General features: G+C 50.7%; 2 protein-coding genes across 5 annotated transcripts in view; one reads left to right on the top strand and one right to left on the bottom strand.

Moving 5' to 3' along the window:
- Nucleotides 1–14,808, bottom strand: part of MMAB (metabolism of cobalamin associated B) — a 103,559-nt gene that overhangs the window by 40,745 nt on the left and 48,006 nt on the right. The gene's annotated exons all lie outside the window — the stretch shown is intronic.
- The window catches only part of UBE3B (ubiquitin protein ligase E3B), a 58,621-nt gene that overhangs the window by 32,728 nt on the left and 11,085 nt on the right, over nucleotides 1–14,808 (top strand). For all 4 annotated transcript variants that reach the window (XM_010342896.3, XM_039471570.2, XM_074402265.1 and 1 more), the window contains 7 exons: nucleotides 186–300; nucleotides 1,045–1,144; nucleotides 6,147–6,266; nucleotides 10,686–10,862; nucleotides 10,980–11,090; nucleotides 13,492–13,629; nucleotides 13,947–14,012. In XM_010342896.3, the coding sequence (XP_010341198.1) occupies nucleotides 186–300; nucleotides 1,045–1,144; nucleotides 6,147–6,266; nucleotides 10,686–10,862; nucleotides 10,980–11,090; nucleotides 13,492–13,629; nucleotides 13,947–14,012 (827 nt within the window). The remainder of the gene's footprint in view (nucleotides 1–185; nucleotides 301–1,044; nucleotides 1,145–6,146; nucleotides 6,267–10,685; nucleotides 10,863–10,979; nucleotides 11,091–13,491; nucleotides 13,630–13,946; nucleotides 14,013–14,808) is intronic.

The raw sequence follows: 14,808 nt of genomic DNA, 5'->3' as shown, positions 1-14,808 counted from the left end.
CAGGCCCTGCAGACACTTAGCACGTACCCAGGGTGCCTTTTAATTCCTTTGGTTCCATATCTGATTCAGAGCAAGGGAGATCAAGGACTTGATGATGACTGCAGAAGACGAGAGCTGTCCTCTCCCTGCTCTCTGGCTCTGACTCTTCCTCTGTGAGTGTGACTTTCCCATTTGTTTGCCCACAGAGAACGCCAAGGGCGAGACCTTGGAGCTGTTCCAGTCCGTCCACGGGTGGCTGATGGTGCTGTATGAGCGAGACTGCCGGCGGCGTTTTGCCCCTGAGGACCACTGGCTGCGAAAGTGAGCTCCGGGGGTGAGGAGGGCTCCATGGAAGCCAGCCTGCTCTGGCACGCTGCCCAGTGCTCAGCGCTCACGTTCTAGGACAGAGAGGACTTTTTCCCCCTGCCGTATTTTGTCTGTCCATGTGTGTAAAGAGAGCTGCTGTCCCTATGAAGCACCTGTCAGGACGCTTCTGTTAAGAGATATTTACATCAAATATGACTAGAGTTAATTAATGGTGACAGAGCCAGCTTATATTTAACATATATTTCTCATCCAGACTGGAAAGAGGTCTTTCAGCTGAGCTGAGCAACAGAGCATGAGAGTTAAAAGGCAGTTTTTATCAGCAGAATTACCAGGGTAAAAACTACTTTTCAGTGTTTTGGAGGGGAATAGGCTGGGGGAAATCCTCCCATCATGAGTGAACATAGGCACGTGTCTGCGTTTTTATCAGTGAGCTCAAGCTTTATGCAATTGCCAAAGCTGTGGCACTAGAACAGGGACTGGCACCCTTTCTCTGTAAAGGGCCAGATGCTGTTAGTCTTTGTGAACCAGACAGTCTCTGTTGTAGCTACTCAGCTCTGCTCTTGTAGCACAAAAGCAGCTGTAGGCTATACATGTATGAATGAGTACGGACGCCTTCCCATCACTCTTCAGAAACAGGCAGCAGGCTGCATGTGGCCCACATGGTGTTGTTGCCCAGCCTCACACTAGAGGATGGTTTCCTTCTTTTAATTCTCCCAAACCCATGTCTTTCTTCTCAAGGGATCTCAAACCTAGTGTGCTCTTCCAAGAACTCGACAGGGACAGAAAACGGGCACAGTTGGTCCTGCAATACATCCCACATGTCATTCCTCACAAAAACGTGAGTTGCATTCAGAGCTGGGCTCCTAATGTGTCTTTCTGTTCCCCCATGTGGTTCCTGCCTTTCCATCCTTGCTGTGCAGTTGGAGGTGACTAAGTAGGACCATTCATTCGGTACATGGGAACAGTGGTTGCTATTGCTCTGTGGCAGGGGTTACACTAAGTGCTGGGGTACAGAGCTGGAGAAGACGGTGCGAACTGGTGATTCTGGTGGAGTGGCAGCCCAGGTTCAGGGATCTGACCAGCTGGAGGGAGGGGAAGGGTATAGGAAAGGGTCCCACAGGCAAAAGTGGACGGTGTTTAAACGCTGAGTGAGATAGGACGAGGTGCTGTTGGAGAGCCAAACACGCAGTCTGGCTGCAGAGAATAGAAAGGATGTGGTCCAGAGAGGAAGTTGAGGAGGGTGGTGGGAGCTAGAGCGGGAGGGCCTTAGAAACCCAGGCTGGGGCCGGGCGTGGTGGCTCAAGCCTGTAATCTCAGCACTTTGGGAGGCCGAGGCGGGTGGATCAGGAGGTCAAGAGATCGAGACCATCCTGGTCAACATAGTGAAACCCCTTCTCTACTAAAAATACAAAAAATTAGCTGGGCATGGTGGCGCGTGCCTGTAATCCCAGCTATTCAGGAGGCTGAGGCAGGAGAATTGCCTGAACCAGGAAGCGGAGGTTGTGGTGAGCTGAGATCGCGCCATTGCACTCCAGCCTGGGTAACAAGAGCGAAACTCCGTCTCAAAAAAAAAAAAAAAGAAACCCGGGCTGGAAGCGGGGACTTTATGGAAAGCCACCGGAGGGCTGGAAGCTTAGGAGGCACCTGGTCAGAGCCATCCTTTAGGAAGGTCACCCTGGCTGCAGTGTGGAGGGTTGGCTAGAGGCGGGGGTGTTAAAGCAAGCTGCCCTGCTCTAGAGTGGGCCCTGGGAGTCGAAAAATGACGGAGTCAACAGATTTTTAAGGAGGCCTCGGAGAATGGTCACATCCCGAGGTAACGGTAAGGAAAGGAGGAATTCAGGTGATGCTGAGATGTCTGGCTTGGGTGCTTGGGGGGTTGTTTCCTGTGGTAAAAGCACAGGTAAGAGCAGGACTGGGACATGGTGGCGAGTTCAGCATGAAGCATATAGGATGTGAGGTGTCTGTGGCTCCTGGAAGCCACTGGACAGGGGGGGTCTGGCGTTCAGGAGGGAGGAGCCTGTGTGGGGAGAGTACCCAAATCTCTTGACTGCCACCATGGACTGGGTGAGGCAGTCAGGGGCTCAGACAGAGTGAGAAGTCCAGGCCACTGAGACAGAACCCTGCAGGACCCATCCCACAGAGGGCCAGCAGGAGGGAAACCAGGAGAGTGCCGCACACTCAGGGGATGAGAGAGATTTGGGGAGGGTCAGGCTGTGTCAAGAGCATCCAGGATATGAGGGTGGTAAGCATGGCTCACGTCTGTCCCTGGTGAGTTTCAGGCACTCTGGAAATGTACAGGGCTGTGACAACCCTCTGCTCCTCAGAAGAGACTTCTAGGAGTCTAGGTTGTGTCCTTTATTTTTCTTGTGTTCTATTTTCTTTTTCTTTTTTTAAAGAAGTAGACATATTTTTAGAAAAGAGTGTAAATCACATTTTTGTAAATCTCACTTTTCAGAGATATTTCATCCTCACTGTTCTCTGATACTGTTCTGTCCTTGACTTAAATACTTACGGTAACTATTCTTTTCCCTCAAGCGGTGATATGCAAATGATATGGCTGTTTAAATTCATACTGTACTTGGCAAACTCTCAGAAGTGAAGGGCCTTATGGCAATTACTTAATCAAATGTGCCCTCCTCAAAGGGAGCCCCTGCTATGACGTCCCTGACCTTGCTTCTAATAGAACATACACAGCTTTGAAACGCAGGCCATTCTGTGGCTTTACTTTTCCAAAAGATAGAACATTCTTCCTCATCATGAACTGTGCTTCTCTGTAACTTCTACCCTTTGGTTCTTGAACAACCCCTAAAAGTGACTTCTCTTAGCTTCTGTGACCCGCTGGCAGCTCCTGTTCGCATCTGAGTCTGTGTTTTCCAGGTGTATTATCCTTAGCCTCTCCACCTCGTCTTTGTTTGATATAGGCTCCAGCCTTCATCTCTGGAGCCTCATCTGGTTTGGTGGTGTCTGGTTGAAAATGCGGCCCCTCATCCTGGACCCATGTGTCTGTGAAATCAGCCTGACCTTAGCATTCCCAGAGCACATGGTCTAGACTCTCCACTGTGTGTATTGTGATTCACATGCGCCGTGGCCACTGGAGGTGCTGCACGATATTTTAGATTTTCAAGGGAAACAATGAGAGGCACCACATGAACAGGGTAGTTCATGGTTTCAACATGAGATTGTACTACGTTCTTTTTAATGATGTTTGCAAAGCTGGCTTTTAAGAACGAAATGAAAGTATTTTATACTTCAAAGTATGTGCATTTGCAAAATACAGCAACTAAGTTTCTGGACATAAATATTTGGGACCCAACTACCTAGTAAACAGGATTGCTAGGGATTTCTTTTGCCCTGGGTGTGCATGAAAAAAGTTACTGCGATGATAGAGGTACCGTGAATAAGAAAGTTTGGGAACCACTGAGATAAATTGGAATGACTTTTAAGTCCAGGGTATATGCTAATCCTCACAATTTTTTTTTTCTTTTGGGAATTTTGCTTATGATTGTCATCAGTGTGGTTTATCCTTAGTTCATAAAATTTCCTCTCTCAGGTTGGGGCCCTCCTCATCTCCTGACCCTTCTGCTCTGTGATTGCAGGTCCTGGGGAGTATCTAAGGCTTTGTGTGTTCAGAGCAGCCAGGCTGTCCTGTTCCTTCCCCCCATCTCAGGCTTCAAGCTCCTCTTAATGGTGTGTGTGCTGCCTTCTGCCGTTGAAATATTCTTGCTGGAACGCACAGGAGGGTAACAAGCTCTCTCTGCTGTTACCATTATGCCATCTCCCCTAAATGATGAACCTCTTCCTTGTTCTCAGTTTCACTGTAATGCCTTTCTTGTTTTCCTTAACATTTCTTGGACCCTCAGCTCTGCCTGGCTGACACACACAGCACTTCATTTTCTGCACCCTCTTACATTGTTTCACCTGTTTATGTGTGGCTCATCCCCTGGCTGGCCCTTAAGGCCTCTCTGCCTTTCGTTTCCACCCAGAAGTCCTAAGTGGTGTGTGGTAGGGCAGGAGCTGTGTAGTATGAGGTCTGTGTGTGGGCTTCGGATTTCATTCCAGCCCGCTGCCCGCCAGCTGTGTAGCCTTGGATGAGTAAGGTCTTCATCCGCAGAAGAGGGTTAATGATCCATACCTAGCTATCCACTGCAGTCGCTGAGGTTGCCCAGCCCTTGCAGCCCGGATAAGTTTGCCTCAGACCTTCTTCCATACCGCGTAGAAATCCAGAGCCCTTTCCAGGCTTTCTGTGATCACTTCTGTCTCTTTAGTACGCTTTTGGTGCCTCCTGCGATCTCCGCCTCATACCAGATTGACCCAGATGCAACTCACGTTCCACCTGTGTATCACCAAACAGCATCCCTTCAGGTGGTCATGCCAAAGATTGAGGGTCATAGGAAGTAGTTGTGTCACATACTACACGGCTCCACATGACTTAAACACCTGCTGTCAAAAGTCCTACAGTTCCCCTGCCACTGGAGGGGCGAGGCAGGAGCACCCTTTGTCCGTCTTGCCAGCCTCCCTCCCTGTGTCCCCAGGCTGTTCCCTCCCTTCCGCATGGTCTGGGACCCTCTCAGCACTTTTGGTTCTACTCAGCAAGTCAGTCCTGTTAGGTCTAGACCATCATCCAGTCTCACTGAGATGCTTCACTGAGTACCATTCCCTTTCTTCTTAAGGGGCTGTTGGTCGTTGCTTTTTTTGTTACAACCATGTTTGCCTAATAGAATTAACATAATTAAATGAAAATGTGCTAGCCCCCCGATATAGTTATTTTCTATTGTCGTTACTATTATGAAGGTTGTTACTGTTCTTGTATTTAATAAAGCTCTTGACTTTGGGGGAGATTCCCATTTTTTAAAAAACAGCTATGGTTGGATTTACGTATTCATTCAGCTGACTTGATTTAAATGGTATTAGGGTGCTAATTTTCAAGCCCAGGATGAGGCAAAGAGTCATGCTCTTCTGAAGGGGCTTAGCAGAATCTTAAGAATAAGGAAAGAGGGTTCTTTTCAAGCAGTAATTGAGAAATATTACTGGTGAGACTGGTGGGCTTGAAGGCAAAGAGGAGGCAGACTGAAAGATCGGGGAGCTTTATACTATAGGGTCATTTTAAAATTTTCTGACATTAGGAAAAGTTATCTTTGAATTGTTTTTGTTCTTAGAATTCATAATATTGATACCCTTTAAAGCAGGCACAGCTAGATAAAGAAGCCTCTCTAACTTGTTCTGCCACCAAGTTGTTATAGTGGATTATTGATTTTCTTTTTTTTTTTTTTTTTTTTTTTTTGGTTTGAGACAGAGTCTGGCTCTGTCATGCAGTGGTGCGAATCTTGGCTCACTGCAACTTCTGTCTACTGGGTTCAGTTCAAGCAATTCTCCTGCCTCAGCCTCCCAAGTAGCCAGGATTACAGGAGCATGCCACCACACCCAGCTAATTTTTGTATTTTGTATTTAGTAGAGACAGGGTTTCACCATATTGGCCAGGCTGGTCTTGAACTCCCGACCTCAGGTGATTCACCCGCCTCAGCCATCCAAAGTGTTGGGATTACAGGTGTGAGCCACCACGCCCAGCCTTGAGGAGGATTTTTTCATGGTCCATTCCTAGCTGGACTCGGTCTTTTTGGAACATTTCTTCCTTGACATGTACTCAGCTATATTTCTAATTCCCACAAATGTTCCAGGGAATGTTTCTGTTCTCACAAGACACTTCTGACCGAAAGCACATGTTAAGGCATCCCATTCTGCTTGCATCTCATCTAACCTCAGTTTCAGTCATTTTTGCAGGGTGTATTATAGAATCGTCAGTTGCTGACACTGTTTTCTGGTCCCCACTTTGTTCATTTTAGAGAGTTCTCCTTTTTCGAACCATGGTTACCAAGGAGAAGGAGAAACTGGGGCTGGTGGAAACCAGCTCTGCCTCCCCGCACGTCACTCACATCACCATCCGCCGGTCCAGGATGTTGGAGGTAAGTGTGAAGCCTGTGGAATCCACCACAAGGCGGTGTGCTCTGCAGCCTGGAGGCTCTTTAGTGGACCATCTGTGGCCTTTGAACTGTTCCTGTTATTCCTCGTGCTGAAATCAAGGCTCTCGGAGCCAGAAAAGGGTCATGTGTCCTGTGGACTGCTCTGAATTGCTGCTTGGTTAAACATGTTCTCCATGCTGGAGACCCGGCAGTGTCTTCCTTTACCCCATGAGCGTCCCTGGGCTAGAGCATCAACCACTTCATGTCCCTTTGAAACGAGGACAGGAGCTGCCAGCCACAGCGGCTGCACTGACACTCTTAGGTCTGTGCAAAATCCATTTGTCCCAGCAGGCACGTTTCCCAGACTCTCAACTGTGAATGTAGTGTTAAGTGGAGTGGAGGTGTTACATTTACTGAGTTATGTAGAGAAATGAATTTATCGTAGAGCCAGGAGTTCTTTGTAGACAGAAACTTACGAGATACCGCCGAAGTGGCCCACCTGAGCTAAACCTGTTTTCTGGAGCTCCCACTATACAGCAACTCCATGTAAATTAGAGATAGCTACCCGGTTCTCATGTGTCAGGAAATTGTTGTAATGCATTGATGGCACAAGACCCTGACTCCAGTCTGCTGGAACATGGTTGTCATAAACTTCCCTACCTACGGTGTCTGTGCTGCCCATGCCAAAGCCTCTGCAGGGCTTGTATAGCGCACAGCCTACCCATACACGCTCAACCCGCCTGCAGTGGAATCGGTAACTGAGCCACAGTCCCCATTGCCCTCTTGGCTTGATTTATTTGCCATGTTTGCACTTGAGACCTTTTTCTCACACTCCAGCCACAGTTCCTCATGAGCATGTCCTGCAGTGCAGGACAGTCATGGGATCCCCTGACAGCATGTGGCCAGATAGCCACTCCCAGTGGCAGATGGCTTCGGGCAGCAGCTGTTCTTTCTCCCGCGGGGCATCGCAGTGTGTTTGTGTCACTCCTTACTGGAGAGCTTGTTTGAGTGCCCCCGGCCACTGGCAATCCACCCGAGAGCTGCTGGAAAGGCCATGTGTGCTGAACACTGGATGTTTCTGAGGTTCTTAAAGGTAGGAACAAGGAATTGAAGTGCCCACTGGGCCCTGCAGGCCATGTGAACGAGTCAGGCTGGCTGAGGGGTCTCAGTGCAGGAGCGTTCTGTCTGCATGCTAGGCATGGAAATAATCTCCGCTTCTGCTGCGCCCTCCTGTCCTTCTTAAAACAGCCCTCTTGGGATGTGTACCTCTACTTGAGAAGAACAGACCCCATGAGTGAGTTAATAAATGACAGCTGACACCCAGCCACAGTGTTGGGGAGCAGTGAGGAGTATGTGGCTCCCCAGAAGAGGCCACCGCCACTCAGCTCCTCTAGACCAGGCGCCCCCAAACTACGGCCCGCGGGCCACATGCGGCCCCCTGAGGCCATTTATCCGGCCCCCTGCCGCACTTCAAGAAGGGGCACCTCTTTCATTGGTGGTCAGTGAGAGGAGCACAGTATGTGGCGGCCCTCTAACAGTCTGAGGGACAGTGAACTGGCCCCCTGTGTAAAAAGTTTGGGGACGTCTGCTCTAGACCCTCCATGTGGCGAGGTGTGCTCCATAATGCTCTGAGTTTTCAAGAGAAGGCCAAATTCAAATATTCCATATTGTGAACTAATTGAACTCTGTAGAGTGCTTAGAAAGTCAGGTAACACCTGTCTTTCCACCAGATTCAAGCTGTGGGTCGCACATTTGCAATCTCTGCTTTTGACTCAGAAAAAGCCCAGTCGTGTGGTAGAAACTCCCTTTGCAGCACTTGCCTCAGCAGACCCAGATGCACCTCCCCTGTCTCTAGAAGTCCTCAGCCTCACCACCCATCATGCCCACCCAGATATGACCAGCACCCGCCCACAGGAAGAGACTGGGTTGGTGTAGATTGCAGTATCTCCTGAGAGTGGCAGAATCCCCCGACTCCCTCCACAGAATTCACTTGACATCCCAGTTAACTCTGGGCCTACTTTTTAAAACACATCCCTCAGGGATGGCAAAAGAGATGTCTGTCTTAGGTTTTAGGCAAAGTCTCTTTTCCTCTTTACCTTCCATTGGAGAAGGGGAGAGGGTGGTTCATTGTTACCCCAGTTCTCGTAATCTGGTGGTTTGGTTATGAGAATATGAGCGCCCAGGGGCCTTTGCTGGGTTTGGTCACAAGGGGGCGTCAGTAAGCTGATCTCAGGCTCATGCTCTCCTGGGCTTTAATTGTTTCCTTTTTTATGGTTTGTATTGCGGGCCATGCTTCTCTATTAGGCTTCCAGGTACTGTATTAAAGTCCTGCAGGAAGGCTCTCCTTCCCAGAGGGTGAGTTTGGGCTGGAACTCTTAGCATTTATAACTGGAAGGATCCTCAAACATACTCCTATCCAGCCCTTTCCCCTGTCCCTGTCAAAGGCAGAACTGAGGCTAGAGAAGTTCTAACAGTCAAGGTCACTTGGATGTCAGTGACAGAGCTGGTCCTGCAAGCTAGGCATCCCTTTCCTGGCTCGGTAGGTATTCCCTGTGTCTCTATGTTGAGATGCGGTGGAGAAGAGGAACGCTGACTCACATTCACCTCCCATGAGGCACGGATACAATCCTCGCACATCCACGCCAGTTCCCAGAGGGCAGGAAGTGTATCAAGACAGGCATTCCCCCTCAGCTTTCTAACGAAGAAGCTGATGTGGAGCTGATTAAGCAAGACTGAGATTTGAATCCGTGGGCTAGGCCATGTGCTGCGTGCTTTCACACGTCCTGTCCCTTTTCAGCCACATAACGACGGACGTACCTACTAATCGTATGAAGGCTGGGGAGGCATAGTTTTAACGCAGGATGGAGGAACTCCTGCAGGCAGACAGGAACTTGTTGGAATTCTCCATCCGTCCTCATCTCAGTGCCAAGATAATTATCTTAAATTTAGGCAGAATGGCTTAAATGGCGTTATAGCTGCATGGTAACTTCCTGTTTCTCCCGTTTTTCATCTGACTTAATGATTCTCAAACTTTATGTACATAAAAAAGTCCTCAGGTTTGGGTACACAAAACTATGCTCCTGTTCCCGCAGGTGACTTAGGGATCTTGAGAGGTAATTTTTCCTTTGCTCACTAACTTTGGAGCCTAACCCCTGAATAAGATTCAGGGGTACCATAGGGTAATCCTTTAGGGATCACTGAGCATGGCAGGAAGGCAGCAAGGATTCCCCAGAACAGGTCTCACCATATGGGCATACTGCTCGTTTGCATTGTGAGGAGGGGACCAGGCGGGAGCTGAGTGGATGCTACGGAGATGGTCTTTCTAACCTTGGCAAAACATGTGACAGTGTTACGGTTGTAGCTGAAAGGGAGAGATGTGGCATGGCCTTCATAGGACAGCAGGGTTGGTTGGTGACTCTTTCCGTCACAGTATCTGAAGACATCAATTTCACTTGGTGATGGGGCCTCTCAAGTGGAGCCAACAGACTCTTCCCTGGGCTCTGTGCTGTTCAGTGCTGTGTTTGTAGTCACTGCTCTGGAGTTAAAACCAGCACTCCAAGTACAAGAAATGCATTAGACAATGGAACCAGAAGCCAGGAAGGCCTCGACAGATAAGAATCATGAGACAAACTAAACAGATGATTTAGTAGGAGAACTCCGAAGTTGTGTGCTAGGGGCCATGTGTGTTGAGGTCTGGATAGAGAAGATGTGCTGAACGGCTGTGTCCTGAGAGAGCTGACCACCAGCCCCAGGTCCAGACCCAACACTACCCCCACATCTTGGCCTCTCTGTTCCCTGCCTTGGTCCCTGTCATCCACCTGCTTTGCTGCCAATAGAAAGATCTTTCTAAGACAGAAGGTCAGCCCTGTTACTCTTTGCCTCAAACCTTCTGCAGCTCCCATCACCCTCAGGATGTCCCCTAAATTCCTCAGCATGACTTGAAGGTGCTTCATGATTGGGAAGGAAGCAGGAGAGGAGGGTGATGGGTAATTCTTTTCATTGTCTAGTGTTCTGTAGATTTGATTTGTTTTTTGTTTTGTTTTTTACCATGAGCTAAAGATACTCTTAGCATGGAGAGAGAGAGAGAGAGAGAGAAATGTGTCTTGTCCCAGTTTCTTTCATCTTTTGTCTGATGGCCGAGAGCTTGTCATGACTCATTTTATCTGATTTCCCCATCTCACTGCTCTGTCCCCTTGAGGTCAGTCTCTCCCTTTGCCAAGGAGTGATACAGCCACATCCCCAAATGAATCTTTTAATCAGCGCTCATTCAAAAACAGGTGAGAACGGCTCCTGTCATGCACCCACGTGTCATGATTTGCACTTTTGGTAATAATGGTGGAAGAGCTTCCCACAGAGGAGAGGGAGCCCCGAATTGTGCAGAAGACTCTGGGCTCCAAATGGGCTGTCATCTGCTCTTGGCAGGACGGCTACGAGCAGCTTCGGCAGCTCTCCCAGCATGCAATGAAGGGGGTCATCCGGGTGAAGTTTGTCAATGACCTCGGGGTGGACGAAGCAGGCATTGATCAAGATGGCGTTTTCAAGGAGTTCTTGGAAGAGATCATCAAAAGAGTGTTTGACCCCGCACTCAATCTGTTCAAGGTATTTTAAGGGGAGGGACAGCAGGGTTGACAGCAGCCAGATTTGAGAAGTGAAGAGCTTGGCTTGCTCCTTGCAAGGTACTTCACCTCTGCCTCTCCCTGTCTTTTTGCCTTGCAGACAACCAGTGGGGATGAGAGGCTGTACCCCTCACCCACATCCTACATCCACGAGAATTACCTGCAGCTCTTTGAGTTTGTGGGGAAGATGCTGGGGAAGGCTGTGTATGAGGTAGGCACATGAAGAAGCAGAGAAATGTAAAATAAAATGTCAGCGGTACCTTGGGCTTTTTCATATACATGTATGTATGTGATCAGGCTTGGCCATGTAAACTGTCACTAGGGTGCAAGCAAGGACAGGGACATAGACCAAGGTTTATTGTACACCAGTGCTAGGTACTTTGCCCGTGGCGTCTCATCTCATCCATCCAGTCCTGTGATGGAGCTGCCGCTGTCCTGGCTATTTAAGGATGGGAGACCTGAAGCTTTGAGGAGTCACCTGTCCAGAGTCTTGTTGCTAATTTAAGTGGTAGAGGCAGAATTTGAGCCCGTGCCGGCTCGAGTCCTAAGCTAGCCCTGTCTCCTGAAGCACGAGGAGTGGTATGCCGAGCCAAATGGCCACACAGAGCCTGGGGCCCCATTGTAGGAGGGCAGCATTTTGTGGAGTGTGATAGCGTTAAAACCTTCTGCTGTTTGAGTGAGTGCTTCCCAGCCATGGCAACCCGTCAAGACCAGCTGTTTCTAGTCAGCTGTGTGACCCTGTGCCTTCAAGTTCCTTTAGTTTTTAAGCCCGTTTCTCTCATAGCAAAGTGGAGATAAGAAAAACCAGGTTCCCGGGTTGCCGTTGATGGTAAGTGAGGACGGCTACAATGCCCAGCAGCTGCTCACCCTAGGTGGATCGGCGCAGTCATCCTCACCTTACTAAAAGGAAGGGAGTCTGGGTTTCCACTCTGGCCTCGTGGGGTCAGGGCGATGTGGAGGCCCACGCAACTCCTGCTCCCTGTCCATTGAAAGTGGAGGCAGGACCACCTTGAGGGGAACATCACCGCCTCTTCCTGGGGAGAGTTCTGCTTCCCATGGAGAAAGAAAGTGGCAGCACGAGCCCATCCAGGCCGTATGGCCTTCGTAGTGGGCTCCAGAGCTGCAGGGACCTTCCCCGGGGCCCAGGCTCTGCTGAGCTCCTGGCCCACGCACAGAGGAAGTGAGCCACCTGGGCAGCACTCCTCGAATACCCCAGGAACCTGGAGAAGCCAGATGCTTTCCGAACAGAAAGAGCCAGCAGCTGGGGCAAGCTGAGAGGGAGGTCTCAGGACCAAACTCTTTGCACTCTCGTATAATCCATTGTTCTTTGTCTCTCTGGAAGCCGCCTGTCTGCGTGGTCCTCAGTCTCTGGCCGTAGGGGAGTCAGGTGGCCCATCTGAGCCCCTGCCTAGACACCATCCAGTCTTCCTTGTGCCCTCTAGTGGTTTGGGTCCTGGGCTCACTCTGTATGCCTCTGTTTCCTCATCTGCACAATGGAGACCATTTCTCAGTTGATTGCCATTGAAAAAACAATCCTATTCGGACTCACCCGAGCACATGGCATGTTTTTCCTTTGAACGCATTGCTGTGATGACACCCAGAAGAGCCTGGGCCACCTGGAAAGCGTGGCCTCCTGGCTTTTCTGAATGTTGTCCTGTTTCCCAGGCCTTGCCTCTATGTTCTTTCCCCTCCCTCACCTTCGACAGTAATTGCGCTGACGAGAGAAGATGGGACCTGCTAGGCCCGGCATGAGGAGTGGCGTGGATTAACTCATTTACCCCTCACGGTCTTCTGACAGGTGTCGTCGAGTCTGAGTGACTGTCCCATATCAGTCTCTCCAGTCCACATGTCTCTCCATCCTCCTGCCGCTGCCCTGGCACAGTCTGTCAGCGTTGCCCCTGGCATTATGCCACAGCTGTCTGGCTGTGTCCCTGCCTCCTGTCTTCCTCTCGCCAGCCCATTCCCTGCATAAAGTGCAGCTCTGTCCCTTCCCTGCTCAGAGCCCTCTGGACAGAATCCAGCCTGCAGCAAGGCTTACAGGCCCTCCCTGACCTGGCCCTGCGTCCTCCCTGGCCTCATGGCTTCCCTGCCCTCCATCCCTGGAGCATGCCTGGGGCCTCGTACCAGTGCCTGGCTAGCTCCTTTAGGCCTCGCTTAGCTGGCTTTTCCTCCTGGGAACTCCCCACCCTGCCTCTGGAGGAGAGCCTGTCCTCTGTGTTCCTCCAGCCCCTGCCCATGCCATGGCTGCCCTGAGAGCTTGAGAGGGGGTTGGTACTGTGCCCATTCTGTCCTCTTAACTGAGAGGCTGCTGCTGCTCTCCATTGACAGGTGAGACAGCTGTGGGCCCTGGCCTGGCAGTAGCCCAGCTGTAATTTAGTCCCTGAGCACTAGCTCCAAAGCCTGTATCCTGACCCCCATGCTATAATGTCCCAGGGGGCACTCAGTTGTATTTAGTAGAGGATGGGGAGATACCACTCTCCAGATTGGAAACTTAAGAGGGGCCTGGAAATGCCTGTGGCACCCTTGGGCCATGTCCACACCCTGAGCCACCGCATCCAAACACCAAGTCAGAATCCTGGACAATCGACAGCTCTGCTTCTCTGCTCTCCCAGGGAATTGTGGTGGACGTGCCGTTCGCATCCTTCTTCCTGAGCCAGCTGCTCGGGCACCACCACAGCGTCTTCTATAGTTCGGTGGATGAACTGCCTTCTCTGGACTCCGAGTTCTATAAAAACCTCACCTCCATCAAGGTGAGTGTGGAATGGTGGGTGAGCTAAGCCGAACACTGGTGTGAACTCACAGCTTTGTGAAGTCCCAGAAGGAGATGGCCTGTCGTCCCGTTTCGCTGTCGCAGTAGCTGCTGCAGGCCCCGCATCCTCCTGTGGGCACTCCCACTCAGGGCTGATTCTCACAACCTCCCTTCTCAGAGTCACAAATGACCTTGGCTTCAAGCTGCTCAGCAGCCGTGGGTGTTCACAGCACCAAAGTAGCGCCTCCAGGGAGGGTTAAACCTGTAAGCCTGGAGCACTCCTTGGCCCCAGCACTTTCGCCTTCTCTGTTACATTAGCGCTATGACGGAGACATCGCTGACCTGGGCCTGACGCTGTCTTATGACGAGGACGTTATGGGTCAGGTAGGTCCGCCCTCTGGCTGAGCTCCCTTTGCATGCCCCCAGTGGGTTCCTGAGACCTGCCATGTTCTTAGTGTTTTCCTGAAAAAGAGCCCCAAGCTGAGGCTCTGTCTGGTCCCTCGTCCTCCCTCCCCTCTCACCCATCCTCCTCCCATCTTGCCTGGAGTGGGGGCGCCCTCCTTTCTCCTTTCCTTCCCTATTGACCCGGCCTTTGAAGCTCCCTGCAGAGACCCCACTTTCTTATATCGCATTTTAGGGTAATTCCCCATTTGTAACATGGCTTTTCGTTACCATGGTGAGGATTAGCCATTACAGATGGAGGATTATGACTTAGAGAGGGGAAGATGCCACCCGAGAAGTGCCTGGAGCAGACGCCTGGCCTTGTTCGTGCTTGGGTGCAGAGTAGAGCAGGCAGCAGAGACCCTGGAGTCAGGGCCACAGCACGTGTCCCCCACAGTTCCTTCCGGCTTTCCTCTGTAGCAACCTCCGCCCACCCCGATAGTGTCCTGGTGAATCTCTGGGAGTGTGTGTCCGAGGGCCGCTTGGGAGAAACTGCATTGCGAGCTGCTTAATGCAGAGCCAACGCCTTAGATGGGCTTAGGCAGCTCAGAGAGAACTCCCAGTTTCCCTGAGCCACACTTTCCATATCCATTTGCCAGCTGTGAGTCCTGGACGGGGCTCAGTCTGTAAGCGCCGCTGGGAGCCCTGCGTGGCCTGTCCTCCTGCAAGGCCCCTGGGCGGGCTGGCATGTGAGGGCTCTGAGCAGCCTGTGGGGAGGAAAGCAAAGTGGAATTGAGTT

Source organism: Saimiri boliviensis, chromosome 7 (genome assembly GCF_048565385.1).
Source record: "Saimiri boliviensis isolate mSaiBol1 chromosome 7, mSaiBol1.pri, whole genome shotgun sequence".
Classification (NCBI taxonomy): Eukaryota; Metazoa; Chordata; class Mammalia; order Primates; family Cebidae; genus Saimiri; species Saimiri boliviensis.
The sequence above is the reverse complement of the archived record's forward strand: the minus strand, read 5'-3'. Positions and strand labels throughout refer to the sequence as shown.